This window comes from Arachis stenosperma, chromosome 9, assembly GCF_014773155.1.
Source record: "Arachis stenosperma cultivar V10309 chromosome 9, arast.V10309.gnm1.PFL2, whole genome shotgun sequence".
Taxonomy (NCBI): Eukaryota; Viridiplantae; Streptophyta; class Magnoliopsida; order Fabales; family Fabaceae; genus Arachis; species Arachis stenosperma.
In genome coordinates, this window is record NC_080385.1 from 28,585,273 (window position 1) to 28,606,582 (window position 21,310).

The 21,310-nt window shown below is 36.4% G+C and overlaps 1 protein-coding gene across 4 annotated transcripts; it reads right to left on the minus strand.

Moving 5' to 3' along the window:
* Window positions 1-7,721: 7,721 nt before the first annotated feature.
* Window positions 7,722-13,898, minus strand: LOC130947406 (flap endonuclease 1). Of its 4 annotated transcripts, none has more exons than XM_057876101.1 (18): window positions 13,799-13,898; window positions 13,578-13,694; window positions 13,437-13,495; window positions 13,228-13,287; window positions 13,028-13,081; window positions 12,173-12,221; window positions 12,014-12,061; window positions 11,839-11,904; window positions 11,711-11,761; window positions 11,396-11,515; window positions 11,235-11,319; window positions 11,047-11,128; window positions 10,474-10,588; window positions 10,294-10,350; window positions 10,131-10,177; window positions 9,979-10,033; window positions 8,859-9,066; window positions 7,722-8,052 (listed from the first exon to the last, which is right to left on the minus strand). In XM_057876101.1, the coding sequence occupies exons 1-17, from the start codon at window positions 13,808-13,810 to the stop codon at window positions 8,887-8,889; spliced, it is 1,257 nt and encodes a 418-aa protein (XP_057732084.1). In that variant the 5' UTR covers window positions 13,811-13,898; the 3' UTR covers window positions 7,722-8,052; window positions 8,859-8,886. The 4 variants fall into 4 exon arrangements, with proteins under 4 accessions (XP_057732084.1, XP_057732083.1, XP_057732086.1 ...); XM_057876100.1 differs by having other exon boundaries at window positions 10,474-10,591; XM_057876103.1 differs by lacking the exon at window positions 8,859-9,066.
* Between the last annotated feature and the right edge of the window lie 7,412 nt (window positions 13,899-21,310).

Below are 21,310 nucleotides of genomic sequence, written 5' to 3' on the forward strand. Positions count from 1 at the left end.
TACACTTTTACTCATCACAAGGTTTTTATTTTAGTTTTCGAAATATAAAACGTGTTTTTTTCCTTGTCACTCTAATTTAACTAATCTCCATGTTTTTTCCAATTTTTGCCAGGCCCATGAGGAAAATAGACAGTTTCTGTCCTTCAATTTCTATTTTGCCCTTGCAGTAAGTTTCCACAGTTACCGCCAATCCTAAATCTAAATTACACAGTTAGCCCATAATACAAAACATATCCACTACGTTCTATATGGCACATGTAATTTTATGTATGTAAAATTTATAACCACACTTGTTATCTCTAATATTACTCAATTATTCCAACAAAAATAAAAAAAATAAAGTAAGATAAAAAGATAATTTTAAATAGTTTTAGCCAATTTTCTATTCTCTTTCCAACATTTTTATTTTGGTATTGTATTAGATGGATGGTGACTGAGATGAGGAGTAAATCTTCATAATAGTCCTTGAGATTCATGCGATTTTCCATTATGTTCCTCCATATTTTTATTTTACCATTGTAGTCCCCCAGATACAGCTCTAGACACTATAGTGGTCCCTGGACATCTTTCCAGTGATGAGTCAGCTATCGACGCGCTGACCTGGCATCACTTTAGCACGCTAGAGGTGCCAAAATGTTGCCATTTTGGTTTAGAGCCCAGATTTGGAGAAAATGACACTGTTTGGATTTTCACTCCATTCGCCTTTTCCACTTCCAAACTCTCTCTCCGTCCTCTTTTTCTCTTCATCAATGGTGCTGTTGTAGGGTCTCGTGGGTGGGGTCAAAAGTTTTGAGACAAGAAAACATCCTACTCAAGATTGAGTTAGCCGTTCATCTCCTCCATTGCAAGCAAGAGGAGTTAGGATTTCATTTCCTAAAACCAAAAGATCACAAAATAAAATTCGAAATTGGAACCTAATTTTTCCAATGGAGTCCGCCAAAGAGCAACACGGATTACTACACCAAATCCTATTCCCACGTCTCGAAGACGCAGACCTCAAAGATTGTGCTTTTCCACCTGAAATCCGTTGCCACGATTTTCTCCGATGACGGTGACGAGAAAGGATGCAAAGTCAGAGGCGATGAGGTGAATGTCTCTGGTGGTAGCGGTGGCAGCAAGTTGGAGGAGGTTATGGATGAAATTATGGTTGGAGAAGGAACAAAATTTGGAGAAGGTGAAGAAGAATCCTGATTTTTTTTATGAATCACAAGGTTGCGTTGATGAATTGCAAGGTTTGGGAATTGAAGAACTCTGGTTTTCAGCTGAGTCATCATCGGAATGAGCCTAGAGAGTAGGGACCATGATGGTATTTGGAGCTCAATTTGGGAGATCATTATGGTGAAATTAGAATCTTAAAAATCACATTAGGTAATCGTATGAATTTTAGGGGCTATTATGCGAATTTATTCGCGTATGAGTGATGATTCAAGATTTTTATTTTTATTTTAATTTTCTTATCGTTTTCCGATCAAAATTTTAATTAGTAAAAAAAATCAAAATTTTAATTCAATTTGTTAAATTATTATGTAAATCACACTAAATGTATTATCAACGTTCTTTAATTAATTCTTTTAATTACAAAGTTACAAGGCGTTGATGTTTTTCTTTAAGTTTTTCAACACACACTACAGAGTTCATTTTTCCTCCCAGTGAGACTTGAACCCGGATGTGGTTACTAAAGAGGCATATAATATGCCACTCAACCAAGCCTCCAAACACGGTCTTGATATTTTTCTCTCTTTTACAATTTTACACTGTTACTCATCACAAGATTTTTGTTTTAGTTTTCCAAATATAAAACGTGTTTTTCTCCTTGTCACTCTAATTTAACTGTTCTCCATGTTTTGTCCAATTTCTGCCAGGCCCATAAGGAAAACAGACAATTTCTGTCCTTCAATTTCTATTTTTCCCTTGCAGTAAGTTTTCCACAGTTACCGCCAATGCTAAATCTTAATTACACAGTTAGCCCATATTACAAAACATATCCACTACATTCTGCATACCACATGTAATTTTACTTATGAAAAATTGATAACTACACTTGTTATTTCTAATATTACTCAATTATTCCAATAATTATTAAAAAATATAAAATAAGATAGTAAGATAATTTTAAATTGTTTTAGCCAATTTTCTATTCTCTTTCCAGCATTTTTATTTTGGTAGTATTAATTGGATGGTGACTGCAATGAGGAGTAAATCTTCATAATAGCCCTTGAGATTCACGCGATTATCCAATGCGTTCCTCGAGATTCTAATTTTATCATTGTAGTCCCCCAGATACTGCTCTAGACACTATAGTGGTCCCTGGACATCTTTCCGGTGATGCGTCAGTTATCGTCGCGCTGACCTGGCATCACTTTGGCACGCTAGAGGTGCCAAAATATTGCCGTTCTAGTTTAGAGCCCAAATTTGGAGAAAACAACACTGTTTGGATTATCACTCCGTTCGTCTTTTCCACTTCCAAACTCTCTCTCCTCTTCTTGTTCTCTTCATCAATGGTGCTGTTGTAGGGTCTCGTGGGTGTGGTCAAAAGTTTTGAGACAAGAAAACATCCGACTCAAGATTGAGTTAGCCGTTCATCTCCTCCAATGCAAGCAAGAGGAGTTAGGGTTTTATTTCCTAAAACCAAAAGATCACAAAATAAAATTCAAAATTGGAACCTAATTTTCTCAATGGAGTCCGCCAAAGAGCAACACGGATTACTACACCAAATCCTACCCCCATGTCTCGAAGACGCAGACCTCAAAGATTGTGCTTTTCCACCTGAAATCCGTTGCCACGATTTTCTCCGATGACGGTGACGAGAAAGGATGCAAAGTCAAAGGCGATGAGGTGTGATGAGTTTGGAAAACTCTAATTTTAATTGATGATGATCAAGCATTATTAACATAATTGATTGCAAAATTATTAATTTGATCTTTAGTTCATATTTGCTAATTAATAATTGTGTCACTTGCAGATTTTTTACTTTGGGCCGAAAAGAAATTGCAAGCCCAATGTGTTGAAGAAATCCAGCCTTGTTTACAAAAAATATTTTAAAAATTGTGGCTGAAGTATAATTATATTGGTTGGGCTAGATTTAATCATTATTGTATTAGCCCAAATTAATTTTGGGAGACCAACTAGCTTGGTCCAAAATTAAAAGATGAAAGAAAGCAAAGCTTCATGCTTTCCACGGATAACACTCCCCACTTTTGGTTGGAATTCAAATTTTATAAATTAGCTTTAAATGTCTTGGTAAATGAAAAGAGAAAATTTGATTTGATGGCATTTAATAGTTATGCACGTTACAAAGCAAAAGCATGCGAAGTGGGTTCAATTTATTTTAATTGATTATAATAGATATCACTCATTACTTCCAAAGCTTTTCCTTTTACTTCTCTTTCTTTTCTCTCTTTGCATTCGGTCACCTCACTGTCAGAGAACAAAATGGTAGAAGCAAGTAAAGGAAGCAGAGACTAGGCATGAGTAAGTAAACTTAACTCATTTTCATTTTCATTTTCTTCCTTAGTTACATAGCAAGCTTTTCTCTGTTATCTCTCCTCTCACTTTCGGTCTTGTCTCGCAGGAAAGGAGGGTTGAAGCAAGCTATCAGTAAAAATCATAGAGAAGCTATGAGCAAGGAAGAGGCCATTGTAATGATGGCATCAAGAAAAAGAATATCTGAAGTAGGGTGTGGCTGAGATCTTTTGCCACTTATGGTAAGAAGTGGTGAGGAAGTCTTAAGCTCTCTATACCCGTAAATGGAGAAGATCAACTCGGTTAGAGGAAGAAAATCCTTGGAGGCATGGCTCGTCTCTGCTTTTGCTCAACCACCACAGGAGGTAGCTACAATAGCGAAGAGGCAGAAGTTAGAGCAGATAGAGCTATCATCATCAAGAACTCATCAAGGGCTAGGAATCCTTCTTGGAGTGCAAATCAAGATGGATGGCTCGGATTGATGAAGTTTGGTGACAAGGGAAGACACAAAGGTAATTACATGTTCGGTTTTACATTCGGTTATCTCTCATCTCTCTCTGGCCGAACCGGTTTTTGCATGAAGAAGAAGAAGTTTAGCTTGGTTCAACAGTTTCAACCGTGGAGGCTTCCCCTTCTATAAATAAGGGAGAACAGCCAGGGCTTGAAGCTAGGAGTGAGAGTGCAAGGCACAATGTTCACATAGCTACCTAAGCTAACAGAGGTTTTTCTCCTTCAATGTCTTCATTTTGTAATTTTTCTGTTTAATTTTGTCTGTCTTGAGTCTCATGGAAAAAGACAAACAATGAGCTTTGTAAGGAAAAGCCATAGAACGGAAAAAGGCAGAGAGTGCAAAATTAAAAGAAAACCCATAAATGTCCTTAGAGGTCCTTTGTACATCTGTGTTGTGTATCATGATTCTGTGGGAATCCCCTTACAAGTTGAGTTAGCACTTTGTAGTTGAAAGTTTGGTGGGTTACCAAGTTCAAGTTCAGTTTTGGGAATAGATTCTGGACGTGTCCCATATAGGAAGGGTAGTTCCTAGGGAGAATTGGTGTCTGTAATCAAAGATGATTATAGTGAAATTCCATCATTGTTGTGATGGAGACTGGATGTAGGCTGCATTGCACTTAGCAGGTGAACCAGGATATATCTTGGTGTAATTTTCTCTCTCTTCTACTCCATTTCTGATTCTGCTGCATATGAGACAAAACTGAAAAATATCTCCTGGCTGGTCACGAGACAAAATGAAAAAGTCTCTTGGCTAGGCACGAGACAAAAACAAGAAATATTTTCTCAAGTGTTCTGAATGACAGCAAGAGTTACTAAGCGAAAAAGGGAATAAGATTCAACCCCCTTTCTCTTAGCCACTGATAAACCATCAAGGTGAATGTCTCTGGCGGTAGTAGTGGCAGCAAAGTGGAGGAGGTTATGGATGAAATTATGGTTGGAGAAGGAACAAAATTGGGAGAAGGTAAAGAAGAATCCTGATTTTTTTTATGAATCAAAAGGTTGCGTTGATGAATTGCAAGGTTTGGGAATTGAAGAACTCGAGTTTTCAGCTGAGTCATCACCGGAATGATCCTAGGGAGTAAGGACCACGATGGTATTTGGAGCTCAATTTGGGAGACCATTATGGTGCAATTAGAATCTTAAAAATCACATTAGGTAATTGTGTGAATCTTAGGGGCTATTATGGGAACTTATTCGTGTATGAGGGATGATTCAGGATTATGATTTTTATTTTAATTTTCTTATTGTTTTTCGATCAAAATTTTAATTAGTTACAAAAAGAAAAAAATCATAATTTTAATTCAATTTGTTAAATTATTATGTAAATCATCATAAATTTATTATCAACGTTCCTTAATTAATTCTTTTAATTACAAAGTTAGAAAGCGTTGATGTTTTTCTTTAACTTTATCAACAAACACTACATGGGTTCATTTTTCCTCCCAGTGAGACTTAAACCCGGATATGATTATTAAAGAGGCATATAATATGCTACTCAATCAAGCCTCCAACTACAGCCTTAATGTTTTTCTTTCTCTTTTACAGTTTTACACTTTTACTCATCACAAGGTTTTTGTTTTAGTTTCCCAAATATAAAACGTGTTTTTTTCCTTGTCACTCTAATTTAACTGTTCTCCATGTTTTTTCCAATTTTTGCCAGGCTCATGAGGAAAATAGACAGTTTCTGTCCTTCAATTTCCATTTTACCCTTGCAGTAAGTTTCCACAGTTACCGCCAACCCCAAATCTAAATTACACAGTTAGCCCATAATACAAAACATATCCACTACATTCTACATGCCACATGTAATTTTATGTATGTAAAATTTATAACTACACTTGTTATCTCTAATATTACTCAATTATTCCAACAATAATAAAAAAATATAAAATAAGATAATAAGATCATTTTAAATAATTTTAGCCAATTTTCTATTCTCTTTCAAACATTTTTATTTTGGTAGTGTATTAGATGGATGGTGACTGTGATGAGGAGTAAATCTTCATAATAGTCCTTGAGATTCATGCGATTTTCCATTATGTTCCTCGAGATTTTTATTTTACCATTGTAGTTCTCCAGATACAGCTCTAGACACTATAGTGGTCCCTGGACATCTTTCCAGTGATGAGTCAGCTATCGACGCGCTGACCTGGCATCACTTTAGCACGCTAGAGGTGCCAAAATGTTGCCATTTTGGTTTAGAGCCCAGATTTGGAGAAAATGACACTGGATTTTCACTCCATTCGCCTTTTCCACTTCCAAACTCCCTCTCCGTCTTCTTTTTCTCTTCATCAATGGTGCTGTTGTAGGGTTGTAGGGTCTCGTGGGTGGGGTCAAAAATTTTGAGACAAGAAAATATCCAACTCAAGATTGAGTTAGCCGTTCATCTCCTCCATTGCAAGCAAGAGGAGTTAGGATTTTATTTCCTAAAACCAAAAGATCACAAAATAAAATTCGAAATTGGAACCTAATTTTTCCAATGGAGTCCGCCAAAGAGCAACACGGATTACTACACCAAATCCTATTCCCACGTCTCGAAGACGCAGACCTCAAAGATTGTGCTTTTCCACCTAAAATCCGTTGCCACGATTTTCTCCGATGACGGTGACGAGAAAGGATGCAAAGTCAGAGGCGATGAGGTGAATGTCTTGGCGGTAGCGGTGGCAGCAAAGTGGAGGAGGTTATGGATGAAATTATGGTTGGAGAAGGAACAAAATTGGAAGAAGTGAAGAAGAATCCTGATTCTTTTATGAATCACAAGGTTGGGTTGATGAATTGCAGGGTTTGGGAATTGAAGAACTCTTATTTTCAGCTGAGTCATCACCGGAATGAGCCTAGGGAGTAGGGACCACGATGGTATTTGGAGCTCAATTTAGGAGACCATTATAGTGATTTTAGAATCTTAAAAATCACATTAGATAATCACGTGAATCTTAGGAGCTATTATGGGAATTTATTCACGTATGAATGATGATTCAGAATTATGATTTTTATTTTTATTTTCTTATCGTTTTCGATTAAAATTTTAATTAGTCACAAAAAAATCAAAATTTTAATTCAATTTGTTAAATTTTTGTGTAAATCATTATAAATTTATTATTAACGTTCCTTAATTAATTTTTTTCATTATAAAGTTACAAGGCGTTGAGGTTTTTCTTTAAATTTTTCAACACACACTACACGGGTTCATTTTTTTTCACAGTAAAACTTGAACCCAGATGTGGTTATTAAAGAGGCATATAATATGCCACACAACCAACCCTCCAACTACGGCTTTGATGTTTCTCTCTCTTTTACAGTTTTACACTTTTACTCATCACAAGGTTTTTGTTTTAGTTTTTCAAATATAAAACGTGTTTTTTTCCTTGTCACTCTAATTTAACTATTCCCATGTTTTGTCCAATTTCTACCAGGCACATAAGAAAAATAGACTGTTTCTGTTCTTCAATTTCCATTTTGTCCTTGCATTAAGTTCTCCACAGTTACGCCAACCCTAAATCTTAATTACACAATTAGCCCATAATACAAAATATATCCACTACATTCTATTTAGCCAATTTTCTATTCTCTTCCAAACATTTTTATTTTGGTATTGTATTAGATCACAAGTTCTCAGAATTTGTGGGGATTTGGTTGGACTTTAAGTTTGTACGATATTTGAACCATTTGTAACTAAAAACTCGTGTCAAAAGCAAAACTACATTAGACATTAGTTAAGCATGAGATGGCAAAAGAAAAACTACAAAGGGTAAACTGAAATTCAGTGTTATTTTTCTTCGAATCATTTTTGTTGTTACGTAACGATGGACTAATTAAGTAGCACCACAGATTGGCATTATAGGAAGCAAAATTCTAGCATAAATTAGTCAAATTCCAAAAATATACTTAACATTAGTATTTTACACTTTGGAGGACTAAATTTCAGTACTGCAAATCAAACCTCCATGATGCAAAGCTACTCTAACCTGATTAACTCTGGTTTGGCCAGTATCTTCTAGACGCTGCCAACTATTTCTTCTTCTTAGCAACAGTGGCTTTAGTCTTTTTGTTACTCTCTTTAGCATTAGCTTGTGGTGTTTCCTGCCAAGAAATGAGAACTTGTTAACGCAAGAATAGTGACGCATGGTAGAGGTGTTTTATTCTAAACCCATCAGCAGATTCGTTGAAGTTCTTTGTTAGACTGGCTCTACGAACTTCTCAACTTTCTTTTATGAAAGGTATAAACCCATTTTGCAAAGCATCAAACATCTTGTGCTACGAAGTAGAAAAAACCTAGCAATAATGCATGAGCCCAGTATGGGTAAATTTTGCTCATATGTAAAATCTAGTCATAAACTTCCACCATCATGTGAAAGCTGGTATTGGCAGATTACCAGTGACATCTTTTTTGTGGTTTTTGTGTGTGTGTGTGTGTTTGGGGGGGGGGGGGGGGGGTTGTTTATCCATCAACCGCTAGCATATAGAATTATCAGATTAAAATACTAAAGAAAAGGTGGTTAATAAAGAAATACAAGAAATAAAACAAGCAAGAGAAACAAAACAAATTTTAAGCTCTTCAGTTCTTTTACATTCCTGCATAACAATGAGACTTCGTATCTATGTAAATAAAGTCAATGAACCACAAAACTGCATACTTAAAGGGAGCAAATGCTAAGCTAAATACTTAATTTGAGAAATACACAAAATTGGGAATGAAACATGCGTGGAGTAATGAAAGGAGGCTTTTTTTTTTTAATTTATGATGTAAAATTAGTAGTTAGAGATTATTGGATGACACAATAGATAGTGATAAAAGATAGTTTATCCCTTCTATAAAATCATGATGATCAAATTAAGACTTTCACATTCTTTACTTAAAATATAGATTCTACATGAGAATAGATTACTTTGAAGGTTCACCAGGGCTAATCAGCTTCAGGCACCAAAGCAGACACCTCTAAATAATGACAATGACACGTGGTGCTTGGAACCCAGATTATGTTTTGGCAAGCTTAACTTGCCACTAACCATGGGCCTTGAACAGTTAAAAGTTTGCAGAGAGAACATCTTATGCTCAATATCTGGTTTGAAAGATTTAAGCATGCATTTGCTTTCCTGTCATCAAGTGTGTAGTCAAAATTATGCTTGCAAATCAGCTTCAATATTTCTAGTAAATAGCAAACTCCTGTTTCTGGTACTTCAATTTCTCAGATGCGAAACAGAAAGGATACTGTTTGCGAAAACAAAAGAATAAATGCATCTTACTCCCATCTACTTTATTTCCTGAGCTTTAAAAATGTGCAAATTAAGGCCCCGAGAACACGTGCATTGTAACCAAAATAAGTGCACTACACCCTTAGAAGTTTGGGTTATGCAAAAATTGGTCCTCTTGAACTTTCCTAAATATGCAATTTTGATACCCTATATGTTGTTAAATCTTAAATGTGATATTTTTTAATAATTGACGAACATACCAACATGGTCAAACTGTAAATTTGAAAAACTTAGAAGGCTCAATTTGCACATTTAGAGTTTAGAAACTATAGTGTGCATGGCGTCATAACATTCAGGTGTAGGTGCAACTAACACTTATTTTTTATCTTTTGTAAGAGAATAAAGAACTAAAAACCTACAGTGGGTAAAGGAGATGATCAGGGATATCCTTGCCACACAAGTTGTGGTGTTCAATTGCTTTTGTATCTAACAAATAACATTCATGATCACATCTTCAGATGAATGATTTTTCACACAACTGAAGTTAATAAGACATGTCATCATCAGATGCAAGAGTTTAGTCATCATCCAGATGACATCTTAAGATAATGCAAATAATGCATGGAAGCAATAATTCATAATGCTGTTACAGCCAGAAAAACAGGCGAATAGAACTGAATAATTGAATCATAGCAAGCCCAAAGTTTGACCATAAATGATTTGATGAAAAATTTGCCAGGCTTTTTTCTAGTGTTTTCGTATATTAACAAATAATAGCAAGCAATGACTCTAATAGGCGTAATGGATACACACCTTCCGTTTAATGGGTACAGATGGATTTGCTGTAGGCTTGAAAAATGATTCCAATCTGTTAGTGTTTGGAAGAGTGAAAGCGAAGGAATTAGAAAGGAAAAGAAAAGAAAAAACATTAAACATTCATGTCCAACGAGTTAAGGATCACATACCGGCCTTGTGACGACTTGTTCTTTGCTGCTTTAATTTTTTCAATTGCCTATCAGATTAAAAATAATAAAATAAATAAATAAATAAGTTGTTTTCTGAAGCAATGAAAGCCCACCATACCCTAATCAAACAGTCAACAAAAAGATATTATTTGAAGCCACACACCTTTGTCACCCTATCAATGTTGAATCCATTCTCATTTACCAGAAATGTTACTAACCCCTGCAAGGCAACATGATCAAAGCTGGTTACATTGCCAAAGAACTCAATATATTTTGATAGAATTAATTTGAGTATGTGAATCTGTGTCTGTTTGAAAGGATTTTGTAACAGACTAGCTATTACTTCTTCATCTGGAGCAGACCACTTCAGATTAAGTTGCTCGTCTTCAGTTATGACCAATGGTTCTTTAAAAAGCCGTCGGGCCTCCTGATATGGCCAATCATCTGGAATGTGGTACCTGCTTCACACATTCAATACATTGTAAAGGATAAATTATCAACATGGTAAGGAGACACCACCACAAAAAAAAAAAAGGTACTCGAAGTTATTTTGATAGACAGTGGATATGGATGCTCTACACTGCATATCTGGAAAAATAGGGAGCATCAATGGGATATCAATCACTAGATAAAGAGGCCAAAATACATAACAGCCTCCAATAGCAGATATTTAATATAATGATGAAATGACACCAAGATACAACATGAGTACAAAAGAAAAATACAGAACATGCATTCTCACAATCAGTAAACTTGGAAGAGCCCAATATCTAAGCCAGACATCTGATTTCAAATCCAGTGCGAATATAACAAAGGGAAGTAGGTAAGCCAAATTTCACCACACGATTAATATGTATCAAATTGCATAAAGTGGACAAGGGTGATTTAAAGAACGGAAGAAAAGAAAAAGAAAAACCTTTCTTTGTTTATATTCTCCAGTATCATCTCAATAGAACCATGTTGACGTATTAGCTTCAAAGCTGTTGTTCCTCCAATACCTGCAGCACACATCATGTTTATATTACATGGATGCACTGAGTTATATAGCAATCATAATGCCACACTTCAATTAACATCTCGCAAATCAAATTGAATATAAAGTACCTCGAATGCTTTCACAATAATCACACCCAGAAAGAATGCATAGGTCAATAAATTGGTCCATGCTCAATTGTAGGTCCTCCAAAACCTGAAACAAGATAAATATCAACATAAGCACAGATCTAATAGTGAAAAACTTGACAAACTTTGAAAGCTTCAAGGACCTTGCTAATGTCAAATTCCATCACTGGAATCTTTTTGGAGCTGGGATCCATTAAATGGCGAAGAAATTTAGGAGCTCCAAATGTTAAAGAATCCATATCTTCTGAAGCTACAGCATAAACCTACAAGTAGTAAAATATTCAACATAAACATCAGAAAATTTATATTAGGAAATGTTTGAAATAATGAAATTAATTTTAAAGGATTGAACAATCAACTAAAAAAATAGCATGAAGTCATAACTAAAGATTATAATTATAAATAGAAAAAAAATAAAGAACAAAATATTCAAGGGGATGCAGTAGATATGAACTTGCCTTTCCAGCTTTACAAAGAGAAGCACACTGAGCCTCTGCTTCTGAAGGTGCCTGTTGTAGCCAAAGTCTTAGCCAGATCTAGACACACAGTACCAGTAATCATAAATACTTCAGTAGTACAATGTTACCTCAACAACGGGCACTCCCATGAGTCTTAAAAGCTTTTTGCAGTCTTCATTATGCTGCTTTGTCACCTACAAGAGTATGGCGAAATGGCATCAACAGCTCGCACCTAAAACCAAGGCTTTATCCATTACATGCAATAACTTATTAAACAAAGATGCCAAACCAACAAAGACTCACCTTCACAGTCCGTTTGCTGAATTTTTCAATGTCTTCCTTATTGGCTGTCTAAAATTACAAGAAAGAAGACATCCCCAAGATGAATATTGTTATTTAATAGAAGAAAATACTTGCACAAAGGAACCATAGAGATAACCCAATATCAAATTATGGACATACCTCCTTGGCTTCAGACAAATCCTCGGTAGCATCAGCCCTCCTTGTCAAACTGAACAACAACAAAACTTGTGAAAAAGACATCATTACGAGAACGAGAATAACTAAAACTAAGCCTTGTCTCTCAAGATGGGGTCAACTACATGAATCAAATGAGTGTTTTATTATGAATCATATATGTGTTTAAATCATTTATATCTAAATCTAAATCATTTACCCTCCATTGAATCCAAGTTCCTAACTCCCGTCTCAACAAGCCTTCTCCAAGTATAGCCACTTACCAACTAAGATCAGATTCTATAATCTTCTCTATAATAGAAACTATCTCAAGTCCTTTATAATGCAAAATGTAATAATTCTAATCCTATCTAGTCTGTTGTGTACACTCACCCAAGCATCCTCACCTCTGAAACATTATTAAAGAACTTTTATCAAGTGGAAAAAGAATATATTTTCTTTTTAAAAAAAATAAAGAAAACTTCTTTAGATGCACAAGATGAATTGTGCAGTTTTTGCCACTATTTGGTAGGAGCATAATGCATCTTCAATGACAAACATGTTTTATGGTGTAGGATTATATGCCTAGCATCTATTTGGTGTAAAGCTCATGATGTTTATGGGGGACTTTCTCTCTCAGACATGTTGAGAGATTGAAAGCTATGCTTTATGGATAAATTTTTTGTTTTTGTTTTTTCTTCCTTCCAAAAAAAAAATCTTTTGTTTTGTTTTGCTTTCGTACAGGGATGCCCTTATCCCCAGTTTGTATTATCCTTCTCCTCATCTTAATGAAATTCTTTTTTATTTTTTGGGGAAAAAAATGAACAATCTGGAAATAACGAAACATCAACACAAAAATACCGTTTTGCCAGCTCTTGCTTCTTCAACTCTGGTGGTTTCCCATCAAAAACATATCTGGGAAAGAGGAAAATTTGCAAGGGGAAAAAATCAGCAATAGTGCATACGTTACAAAACAACACTTTCTCCTACGTTTCTATTGAAAGAAAGGAAATAGAAATAATACTTAAAACAAATAAACAGAAAACGTAATAAGTAATTACACTGGTTTCATCCCAGCTTCGAGAAGCCTGATAGTCCTTGTAAACATGCCTTGCAAATGACTGTAACATACAAAAGCAAAGTCATCACACATTTCCAATAAAGAAATTATAAGGAAACACGAAAAAAGAAACATAACAAGACCCCACAATTAGGCAATACTCGATTGAAAATTATGTGAATGTGAATAGATTATCACTAACTACCCCACCTAGTAACTTCACCAGCTTCATTAGTGAGCATTTCAGTTCCAATTCTTCCCACAACAATCTGCACCAAAAATCACACAAACATGAGAAACGAATTGCTGGAAGCATATAGTGGTAGCTAAGAGTGAGTAAGTAGTGCGGACAAGGAACTGGTAAATGCTCATGCTGGCGTCAATGGCGATCTTGCGTCCAAAGTAGCTCTCGAATTTATTCTCCTTCATGGCTTTCGGTGCATTGTCCGCCAAAAGCTTCGTTAAACCCTAGAATGAAATAACCTCCATGAGAATTCGTCAATGAAGGAAAATGAAACGTTGATTATAAAGAATAAAGCTGAAATGAAAACGAAATGCGAAGAATTGTTGACCTTGATACCCATTTGGTTTGAGCAATTTGTGTTAGGAATGAGCAGAGAAGATGAGAAAGATGAGTGAGACGGCAGAAGAAGAAGAATTAGAAATGCGAGGGAGCCGGTAACTGCTTCCCGCGCACTCTGCTCAAGGGTATTATTTTGCAATTTGCAGTAGGCCCAACTATTCGGCCCATATAACTAACGGCCCAATAAGCCCATTATTTGCTTAGGGAATGATTGAAGCCTGCAGAAATTGCCTGTCCAAAACAAAAAGGAAGCCTGCAGAAACCTAGGATAGGATTGCTACGAATCTGGGAGAAAGTATCAATAAATTTCTTTGGCAGTCACAAATCTTTAAATGGAGATCAGACAGTAGATTAGTTATTGGTTCATCAGATTGAGAAATACGGTGAAAAAAAAAATTCTTCCATAAAATTAAATAAATGAATGGAAGGAGAGAAGGAACATATCTGCTCTTGTGGAATAAAAATTTTGGCAAGATTTAACTATGATGATGATTTTGAATTTTATTAGGTTATAATTTTAAATTTTGAATTTTATTTAAAATAATTAATTTTTAAAATTTTAAATTGATTATTTTAAATACTGGAGAAAAGATGTACGGAACACCAAATTTATGTATATGTTTGTTGCAATTATTTATTTGAGTTTTTTCAAAAAAAAAAGCTGAAAAAAATGAATGATTTTAAGGGATATTTAGTTGGATTGGTGAATTTTTATTTGTTCATACAATCATTTTTGTTATTGTTATTTGGGTGAGAGTGAGGATGTTTATGGGAACTGTTATTCTACTAATCTACAATATCTCTAGCTAATATATATCTTGCACGCATTTGAATAATGATACGAGACCTTTTTCCTGCTATTTTCTACTTGGCAATAATTATGCCGCAGCATACGAGAGGCACAACACAATCATAATTTAGTCTTGAACAGCAACTAACTAATGTTTTCGGTAGCTGTCAATTACATGAACGCAGCCCACAAGGGTCATCAGGTCCCTTAATCCTTTATTCCTTTTTCGCCAGCAGAATCCAACGAACAAAGCAATGACATAATCATACGTTTGAACTAAAAAAAAAAAAAAAATCATACGTTTGAAACCTTCGTTAATTTGTCGCCTTGCTGTGTATGTCCTAACCGGCTGCGTGTAACTGTAAATTCAAGGTTGACATATACTTAATAAATAAAGAATCACTTGTATGTGAATCAAAGACATCATTAGTTGTTGCCATGTTATGATGTTAATCACTTGCTGTATACTGCATATATACTTGTTAATTCAAGGTTGACATTAACAAAAACACTCGCTAAAATTAAAAGTTTAAAACGATATTGTTGTCATCTTAATAATTAAAACAGTTACTCTTTGCTTAATACAAAAATTAAACACGTGCTTGTAGCATTTGCCAATATAATTGCCGCCCACATTGATAGATTCTTGATAAAGAATAAGTAGCCGGGTGTTATCATTTGTCTTTATTTGAGATATTAATTTTATGTCTTAGACTAATTAAGGATATAATGAATAGTTATATAAATATTTATATGTATTTTTAATTGCTTAAATTTTTGGATAAAATAATTTTATTAATATTAGAAAACAATATAACACGGATAAATTTATCGGCAAATTTTTTTATTTTCGATGGATTTATTGACAAATTTTATTTGTTGGAAAAAAATCATATTGGTAATAGTTTATTGATAAATTTTATCTTTTCTCATTAACTAATCGAGGGAGTTTTCACCATTATGAATAAAATTTCCTTCAATAATTGTCTTGTAGATTTGGCGAATTCATCTGGTTTTCGACGAATTTTTCATTGATAATGAACATGAACCTTTTTGACGGCTTGATATCAAAGTTTATAATAGTATTATGACTTGATATTAAAGTTTTAATATGTCCAATAATTAAGAGAGAAGAGTGTTTCGAGAGTTACATGAAACGTTGATTTTGGACCTGAATATGAGGTTTAGACTTTTTTTGAGGCAGTGTTCGACTTGTTCGTACGCCGACGTGTCGCCGTCCGAGTTCTTCGTGAGGAGGTAAGGGTGGTACCTGCAAGAGACTCCGATGCTTAAGTTAGCAAGGGTTTTAGACAGATTTTTAGTAGATTAGAACGTGAATATAGCTGAGGAGTGTCAGTATATTTATAGTAGAGCTCTTAACCACCTTTATTGGAGTAGTTCCACCTTTATTATTAGTGGATTTCCGTTCCCTTTATCTTGGAAGTTTGTTAGGATCATAAGATAGTAGGAGAGATTTAGGGACGTAGTTACTTAAAAGACTTATCCGATCTCTTTCACTATGTCCGACCTCTTGTACCTCTTACAAGAGGTCTGGTATGTGGTGAAAGTCATCCTTTTGGAGTGGGCCTTTTTTTCTTATTGGGCCTGGTTTTATGTTTTGGGTCAAGTTATAAACAGTGCCCCTACTTGAGTCCGAACTTTCAAGAGGTTGTGCTCAAGCAATTTGAGACCTCCACTTCGTCGTCAGGTACCCTGCTTTCACGAGGTCGAGTACTTGTTCAAATTTTTTAACCTTACTGCATTAAATGGGGGGTGAGCTTTGCGCGACAATTTTCTTAGACACCGCGCATAGCTTTAAAGAGTGGTGTGAAATGACTATTTTTCCCCTTCTTCTTTATAAAGTGTTTGCGCGCTCCTTTTCTTCTCCTTTCTTCTCTTCTGAAAGTACTTCATTTGCTTCCTTTCATCGCAGAAAAATTTTGTCCTTTTTTTGCTTCCCAACCACTCTCAGTTCCAAGATTTCTCCATCTTGGATCCTCTGAAGGTCTTGTTTTGCTGTGTGGATTGGAACGTTCGTGCTTACTGTTGTTTGACGTTCCCCCCTTCCTTCTTCGAGTCTTCATCAAGGTTGGTTCTCCTGATTCTTGACTCCCTTTTTGCGTAACTGTGCTTTTTGAATCTGTTTCTTGTGTTGGGACAGTGTTTCGTGTAGTAGCGAAGATTTATTGCATTGTTGGTTTTGTTTGTTCCTTGCAACTTCTTTGACTGCTGTTTATGTTGTCTACTAAAAGACCCTTTTGGACCGTTTTTGTTGATTTCAATCACTGTTGAATATTTAGCTGTATTTTTGGAATTTTTGTGGAACTGTAGCCGTTTTAATGTTTGTTGATTGCCTTCGTATTGCCCCAATAGTTTCGCTGCTGTCGGCGTAGGAGAGATGCCAATTCTATTTATTCTTCTTTTGAAAAGATGTTTTCCCAATCGCGTTTTGTATTTTTGTTTCTTTTGCTCGACTTCTTTTGAATGATGCCCGAGTTCTGTAGTGACAATTTCGTTGTTGTATTTGTAAGTGTAGATTTTATGTCTCGGTCAGTCATAAAAGATATATCAACAAAAGTTCCCCTCTCTTTTGACTTGGGTAGATACTCCCGTCCTTATCGTTGTTCCGTAGACATCATAGATTATGTGAGAATAGAGAGGATGAGAAAAATTATGAGATAGTGGCACCCGATCCCAAGGAGAGGGTGTGTTTTCCCTTCTTAGACAACTCGAGACGTCCCTTTTTCTATGCCTATGATTGTTTTTTCTCAAAACTAGATGTCAAGCTTCCTTTTTCTGATTTTAAAACAAATGTCCTTTGTGCTTGTGACGTCGCTCCCTCCCAACTTCACCCGAACTCTTGGGCTATTTTGAAGATTTACCAACTCCTATGTTGGGAGCTCGATGTCTGACCTTCGGTTAAGGTCTTTTTCCATCTTTTTGTTTTGACCAAATCCGGGTCTTCGAAAGGAAAAGTTTTTTTGGCTTTCTTTTTGGGCCGTTCAAGGTAAAAAGGTTTTTTTTTTCATTTTTGATGAGTTCTTCCACAATTTTAAGAACTATTTTTTTAAAAATCCAAATTGTAGAGGAGGTCCGTCCTTTCTTTTTGGATGAAAATGATGAACCCTGCTTCCCTTTATACTAGCAAGAAAAACCCGGTATATCCAAGTATAGCATAGATACCTTAGATGAACTTGAGAAGGGTATGATAAATGTGTTGGAAGAGTGTTGGGGCCAGAATCCTCACTTGGACACGGAGAGATTCTTAGGGGATCTTGGTCTACTCTGGTCCAAGCTAGGTAGCCTTCTTTCCTTAGCTTTATGACTTTTGGCTGTATCATCTATGATTAATGTGCTTTTACATTTACTTTTTAGAAAAAAATGGCTCCCAAATCCGCAACGATGAAATAACTGCATCAAACTCGAAAGACTGTTGTGGCACATGGTATTAAGGAGAACGAAGCCAGGGGTGCTTCTACCCGATATTCCCCAAGGAAATCGGACTTAAGTTCTTCAGCCCAAAAGAAGATCATTCCCACTCCATCAAGTCGGTTGGTCTCTCTTGACTTGCCTCTAGAGAATTCAGTTGGTCTTTCTTCTCCTTTGTCTTCAGAACCTCCCTCAAAGAAACAAAAGACTGTTGTAGAGGGTTGTATTTACGATATAGAATTTAACGAAATTGCTTGGAGTGAGAGGAATATCCTCCCTCATATTCGCATCAACATGGATGATGTGGCTATTCAAAGCCACCTCCAACTTATGGCCCAAAATGAAACTCGGATAGTGGGAGTGTGTTCTTCTTTGGCTAAGAAGTTGCAAAAGACTCCTCTTAATGCCACCCATAGTCCTCTTGAGGCTACTCAAGCCGAAGTAAAAAGACTTAAGGAGATTAAGAGGGAGTTGGAGAAGCAGAAGGCCAGAATGACATCCGATTTGGAGAAGGCCCGATCTCGAGTAAAGAAGGCGGAGGCAGCCGTGACTATGGCGGAGGGGTGAAGAAGAAAACAGAGGAGAGCTATACCCGGTTATATGGGGAGAAACTTGACCTTCAAGAGGAGTTGGAGAAGGCTAAAGAGAGGTACGCCACTCTTGAAGAGTATGTTGTTGAGGGGATGCACGAAATATTTAACAAGCTGAAGGCTCAAGTCGAAGTCCTTGCCTCCGGGGTCAATCTCTCTTTGTTCAGCCAAGACAACATAGTGGTTGATGGGAAGATTGTCCTAACTCCTGAAGATGATGAAAAATCTTTACCTGACCTGAAGTCTTTAAATACTAGGGTTAGGCAGGCTTCAGTCGCTTCACAGGCTCCTGAGTCTCTCCCCGAGGTGGTCAATGTCGAGCTCGCTCCTTCGCCTCCTAGGGCTATCCCGACCATGCTGATCTCTGAGCATGACCTGAGTTTCTCTACTCAAGGCCAAGATGCTATGATTGGGGAGGCCCTTAACCCTTTATTGGGCCCTCAACATTTTTACTTTATAACAGTTGTAGTCGTATTCAAACAACTTTGAAATTTAAATAGCCTTTTTGCTCCTTACATAATGAAGCCAGGCCTTTTTTGGAATTTAGCTTTTATATAGTTGCTTAGTTTGGTGTTTAGACCTTGGCAACTTTTTCGATGAAGTTCCCTTACTGAATCTGAAAAATGAGTTCATTTACATGGATTTCCTTTTCAAGTTCCGACTTCGCATAGTCAGACTTTGTTAAGTTACTTCTACATTTCATTTTTATTCCGCCTTATAATTGAGGTCGATTTTCACAAGTTGTTTATATAACTTCTTACATTAATTTGTACCTCGTCGCTTCGTCTTGCCGACCTTTTTAGGTTGGGCAATAATTTTTGCAGTTTGTCGAGTTTAAATTAATGCGTTTTTATAGGAAACTTTCTTAAAAAATGGAATTTTTATTAATGAATAAGAAATTGCCTTACATAAAACCTACTACTAAGAGTTTTGGGCCTTTAGCCCTTGCTGTGGTGCCTTGTTAAAATTTTCTTTAGAAAAAATCCTTTTTAGAAGAAAAATATTAAGGTTGGAAAAAATAGTACATCAGGAAACAAAGTTTACTTCCCAACTGTAGTACTTCTTTAGATTACATGCGTGCCAAGACCTCAAGAGCTCCCGTCCTTGCAGGTCAAAAACTTTATAGTAACTCTTTCCTAAGACTTCGATAATCTTATAGGGTCTTTTCCAATTTGCAGCTAACTTTCCTTCGCCTAACTTTCCTTCGCCCAACTTTTGAACTCCGATGTCATTTCGGATCATTATAACATCGTTTGTGGCAAAGTTTTTTTTTATCACCTTCTGATTGTACCTTAGGGCCATCCTCTGCTTTAGTGCTTATTCTCTGATTCGAGTTTTCTCTCGGACTTTTGGGAGGAGGTCGAGCTCTACCTTTTGTGCTTGGGCATTAGCCCCTTCATTATAAAATACAACCCTGGGTGACTCTTTAGTGAATTCTTTGGGGATCATAGCCTCCATTCCTTAAGCAAGTGGAAAAGGTGATTCTCCAGTTGTGGAATGAAGGGTTGTCCGATATGTCCATAAGACTTGAGGGAGCTTGTCAGTCCATGCTCCCTTTGCATCCTGCAGAATCAAGCCAATATGACTTTATTTGCAACTTCAGCTTGTCCATTGAACTGAGGATGTTCCATCGATGTGAATTGGTGTTTTATTTTGAGTTCAGCCACCAGGTTCCTAAAGGTTGAGTCGGTAAACTGGATTCCATTGTCCGTGGTGATGGAGTGGAGAACTCCAAAACTTATGACAATGTTCTTATAGAGAAATTTTCAACTTCTCTGGGCAGTGATGGTTGCTAGTGGTTCTGCCTCGATCCACTTAGTGAAGTAGTCAATCCTCAATATGAGGTATTTGACTTGTCTTGGAGTTTGGAGAAATGGTCCGAGAAGATCGAATCCCCATTTTGCAAATGGCCAGGGGAGGTGACGCTAATAAGCTCTTCAGGAGGTGTCACATGAAAATTGGCATGCTCTTGGTAACGCGGACAGTTTTAACAAACTTGGTCGCTTCTCTTTGTAAGGTCGGCTGGAAGAAGCCGACCCAGATCACCTTCTTGGATATTGATCAAGCTCCTAGGTGATTCCCACATATGCCATTGTGTACCTCTTCTAGGACCTCCTTTGTGTTGGAGGTTAGGACGCAGTTTAAGAGAGGTATTGGTATTCCTCTTTTGTATAGGACGTTGTGAACCAACATGTAATTTTGTGCCTCACTTATGAGTCTTCAGGCCTCCTTTTCATTTTAGGGAGGATATCAAATTTGAGATAGTTGACTATAGGGGTTATCCATCCTAAATGTTGATTAGATATAGTCGTTACACCCGAGTTGTCATATCCCTTTGATATTGATGGTGCATGTAGAGTTTCCTGGAGAAGGCTTTAATTGTTTCCCCTAGCTTGGTACTGACTAATTTGGAGAGTACGTCAGCTCGGGCGTGAGATTCCCCAATTATATGTCGGATCTCTCCTTCCGAGAAATGTGCTAGTTGTTCTCATGCTTCATCTAAGTATTTCTTCATGTTGGGGTCTTTGACTTGATATGTACCGTTAATTTGTGAAGTTACCACTTGAGAGTCACTGAATACTATCAGCCTTTCTATCCCCACTTCTTTAGCCAGCTTTAGGCCAGTAAGTAAGGCTTCATACTCTACTTGGTTATTAGAAGTAGACAATTCAAACCTTAACGAGAGTTCTAT

What these genes read in the sequence shown, in the direction of transcription:
- LOC130947406 (XM_057876100.1), bottom strand. An exon ending in GAAGCTGGTGAAGTTACTAG is followed by an intron (nt 13,288 to 13,436) that starts GTGGGGTAGTTA and finishes TGTATGTTACAG; the next exon opens with TCATTTGCAAGGCATGTTTA. An exon ending in CTCTTTGTAAAGCTGGAAAG is followed by an intron (nt 11,516 to 11,710) that starts GCAAGTTCATAT and finishes TACTACTTGTAG; the next exon opens with GTTTATGCTGTAGCTTCAGA.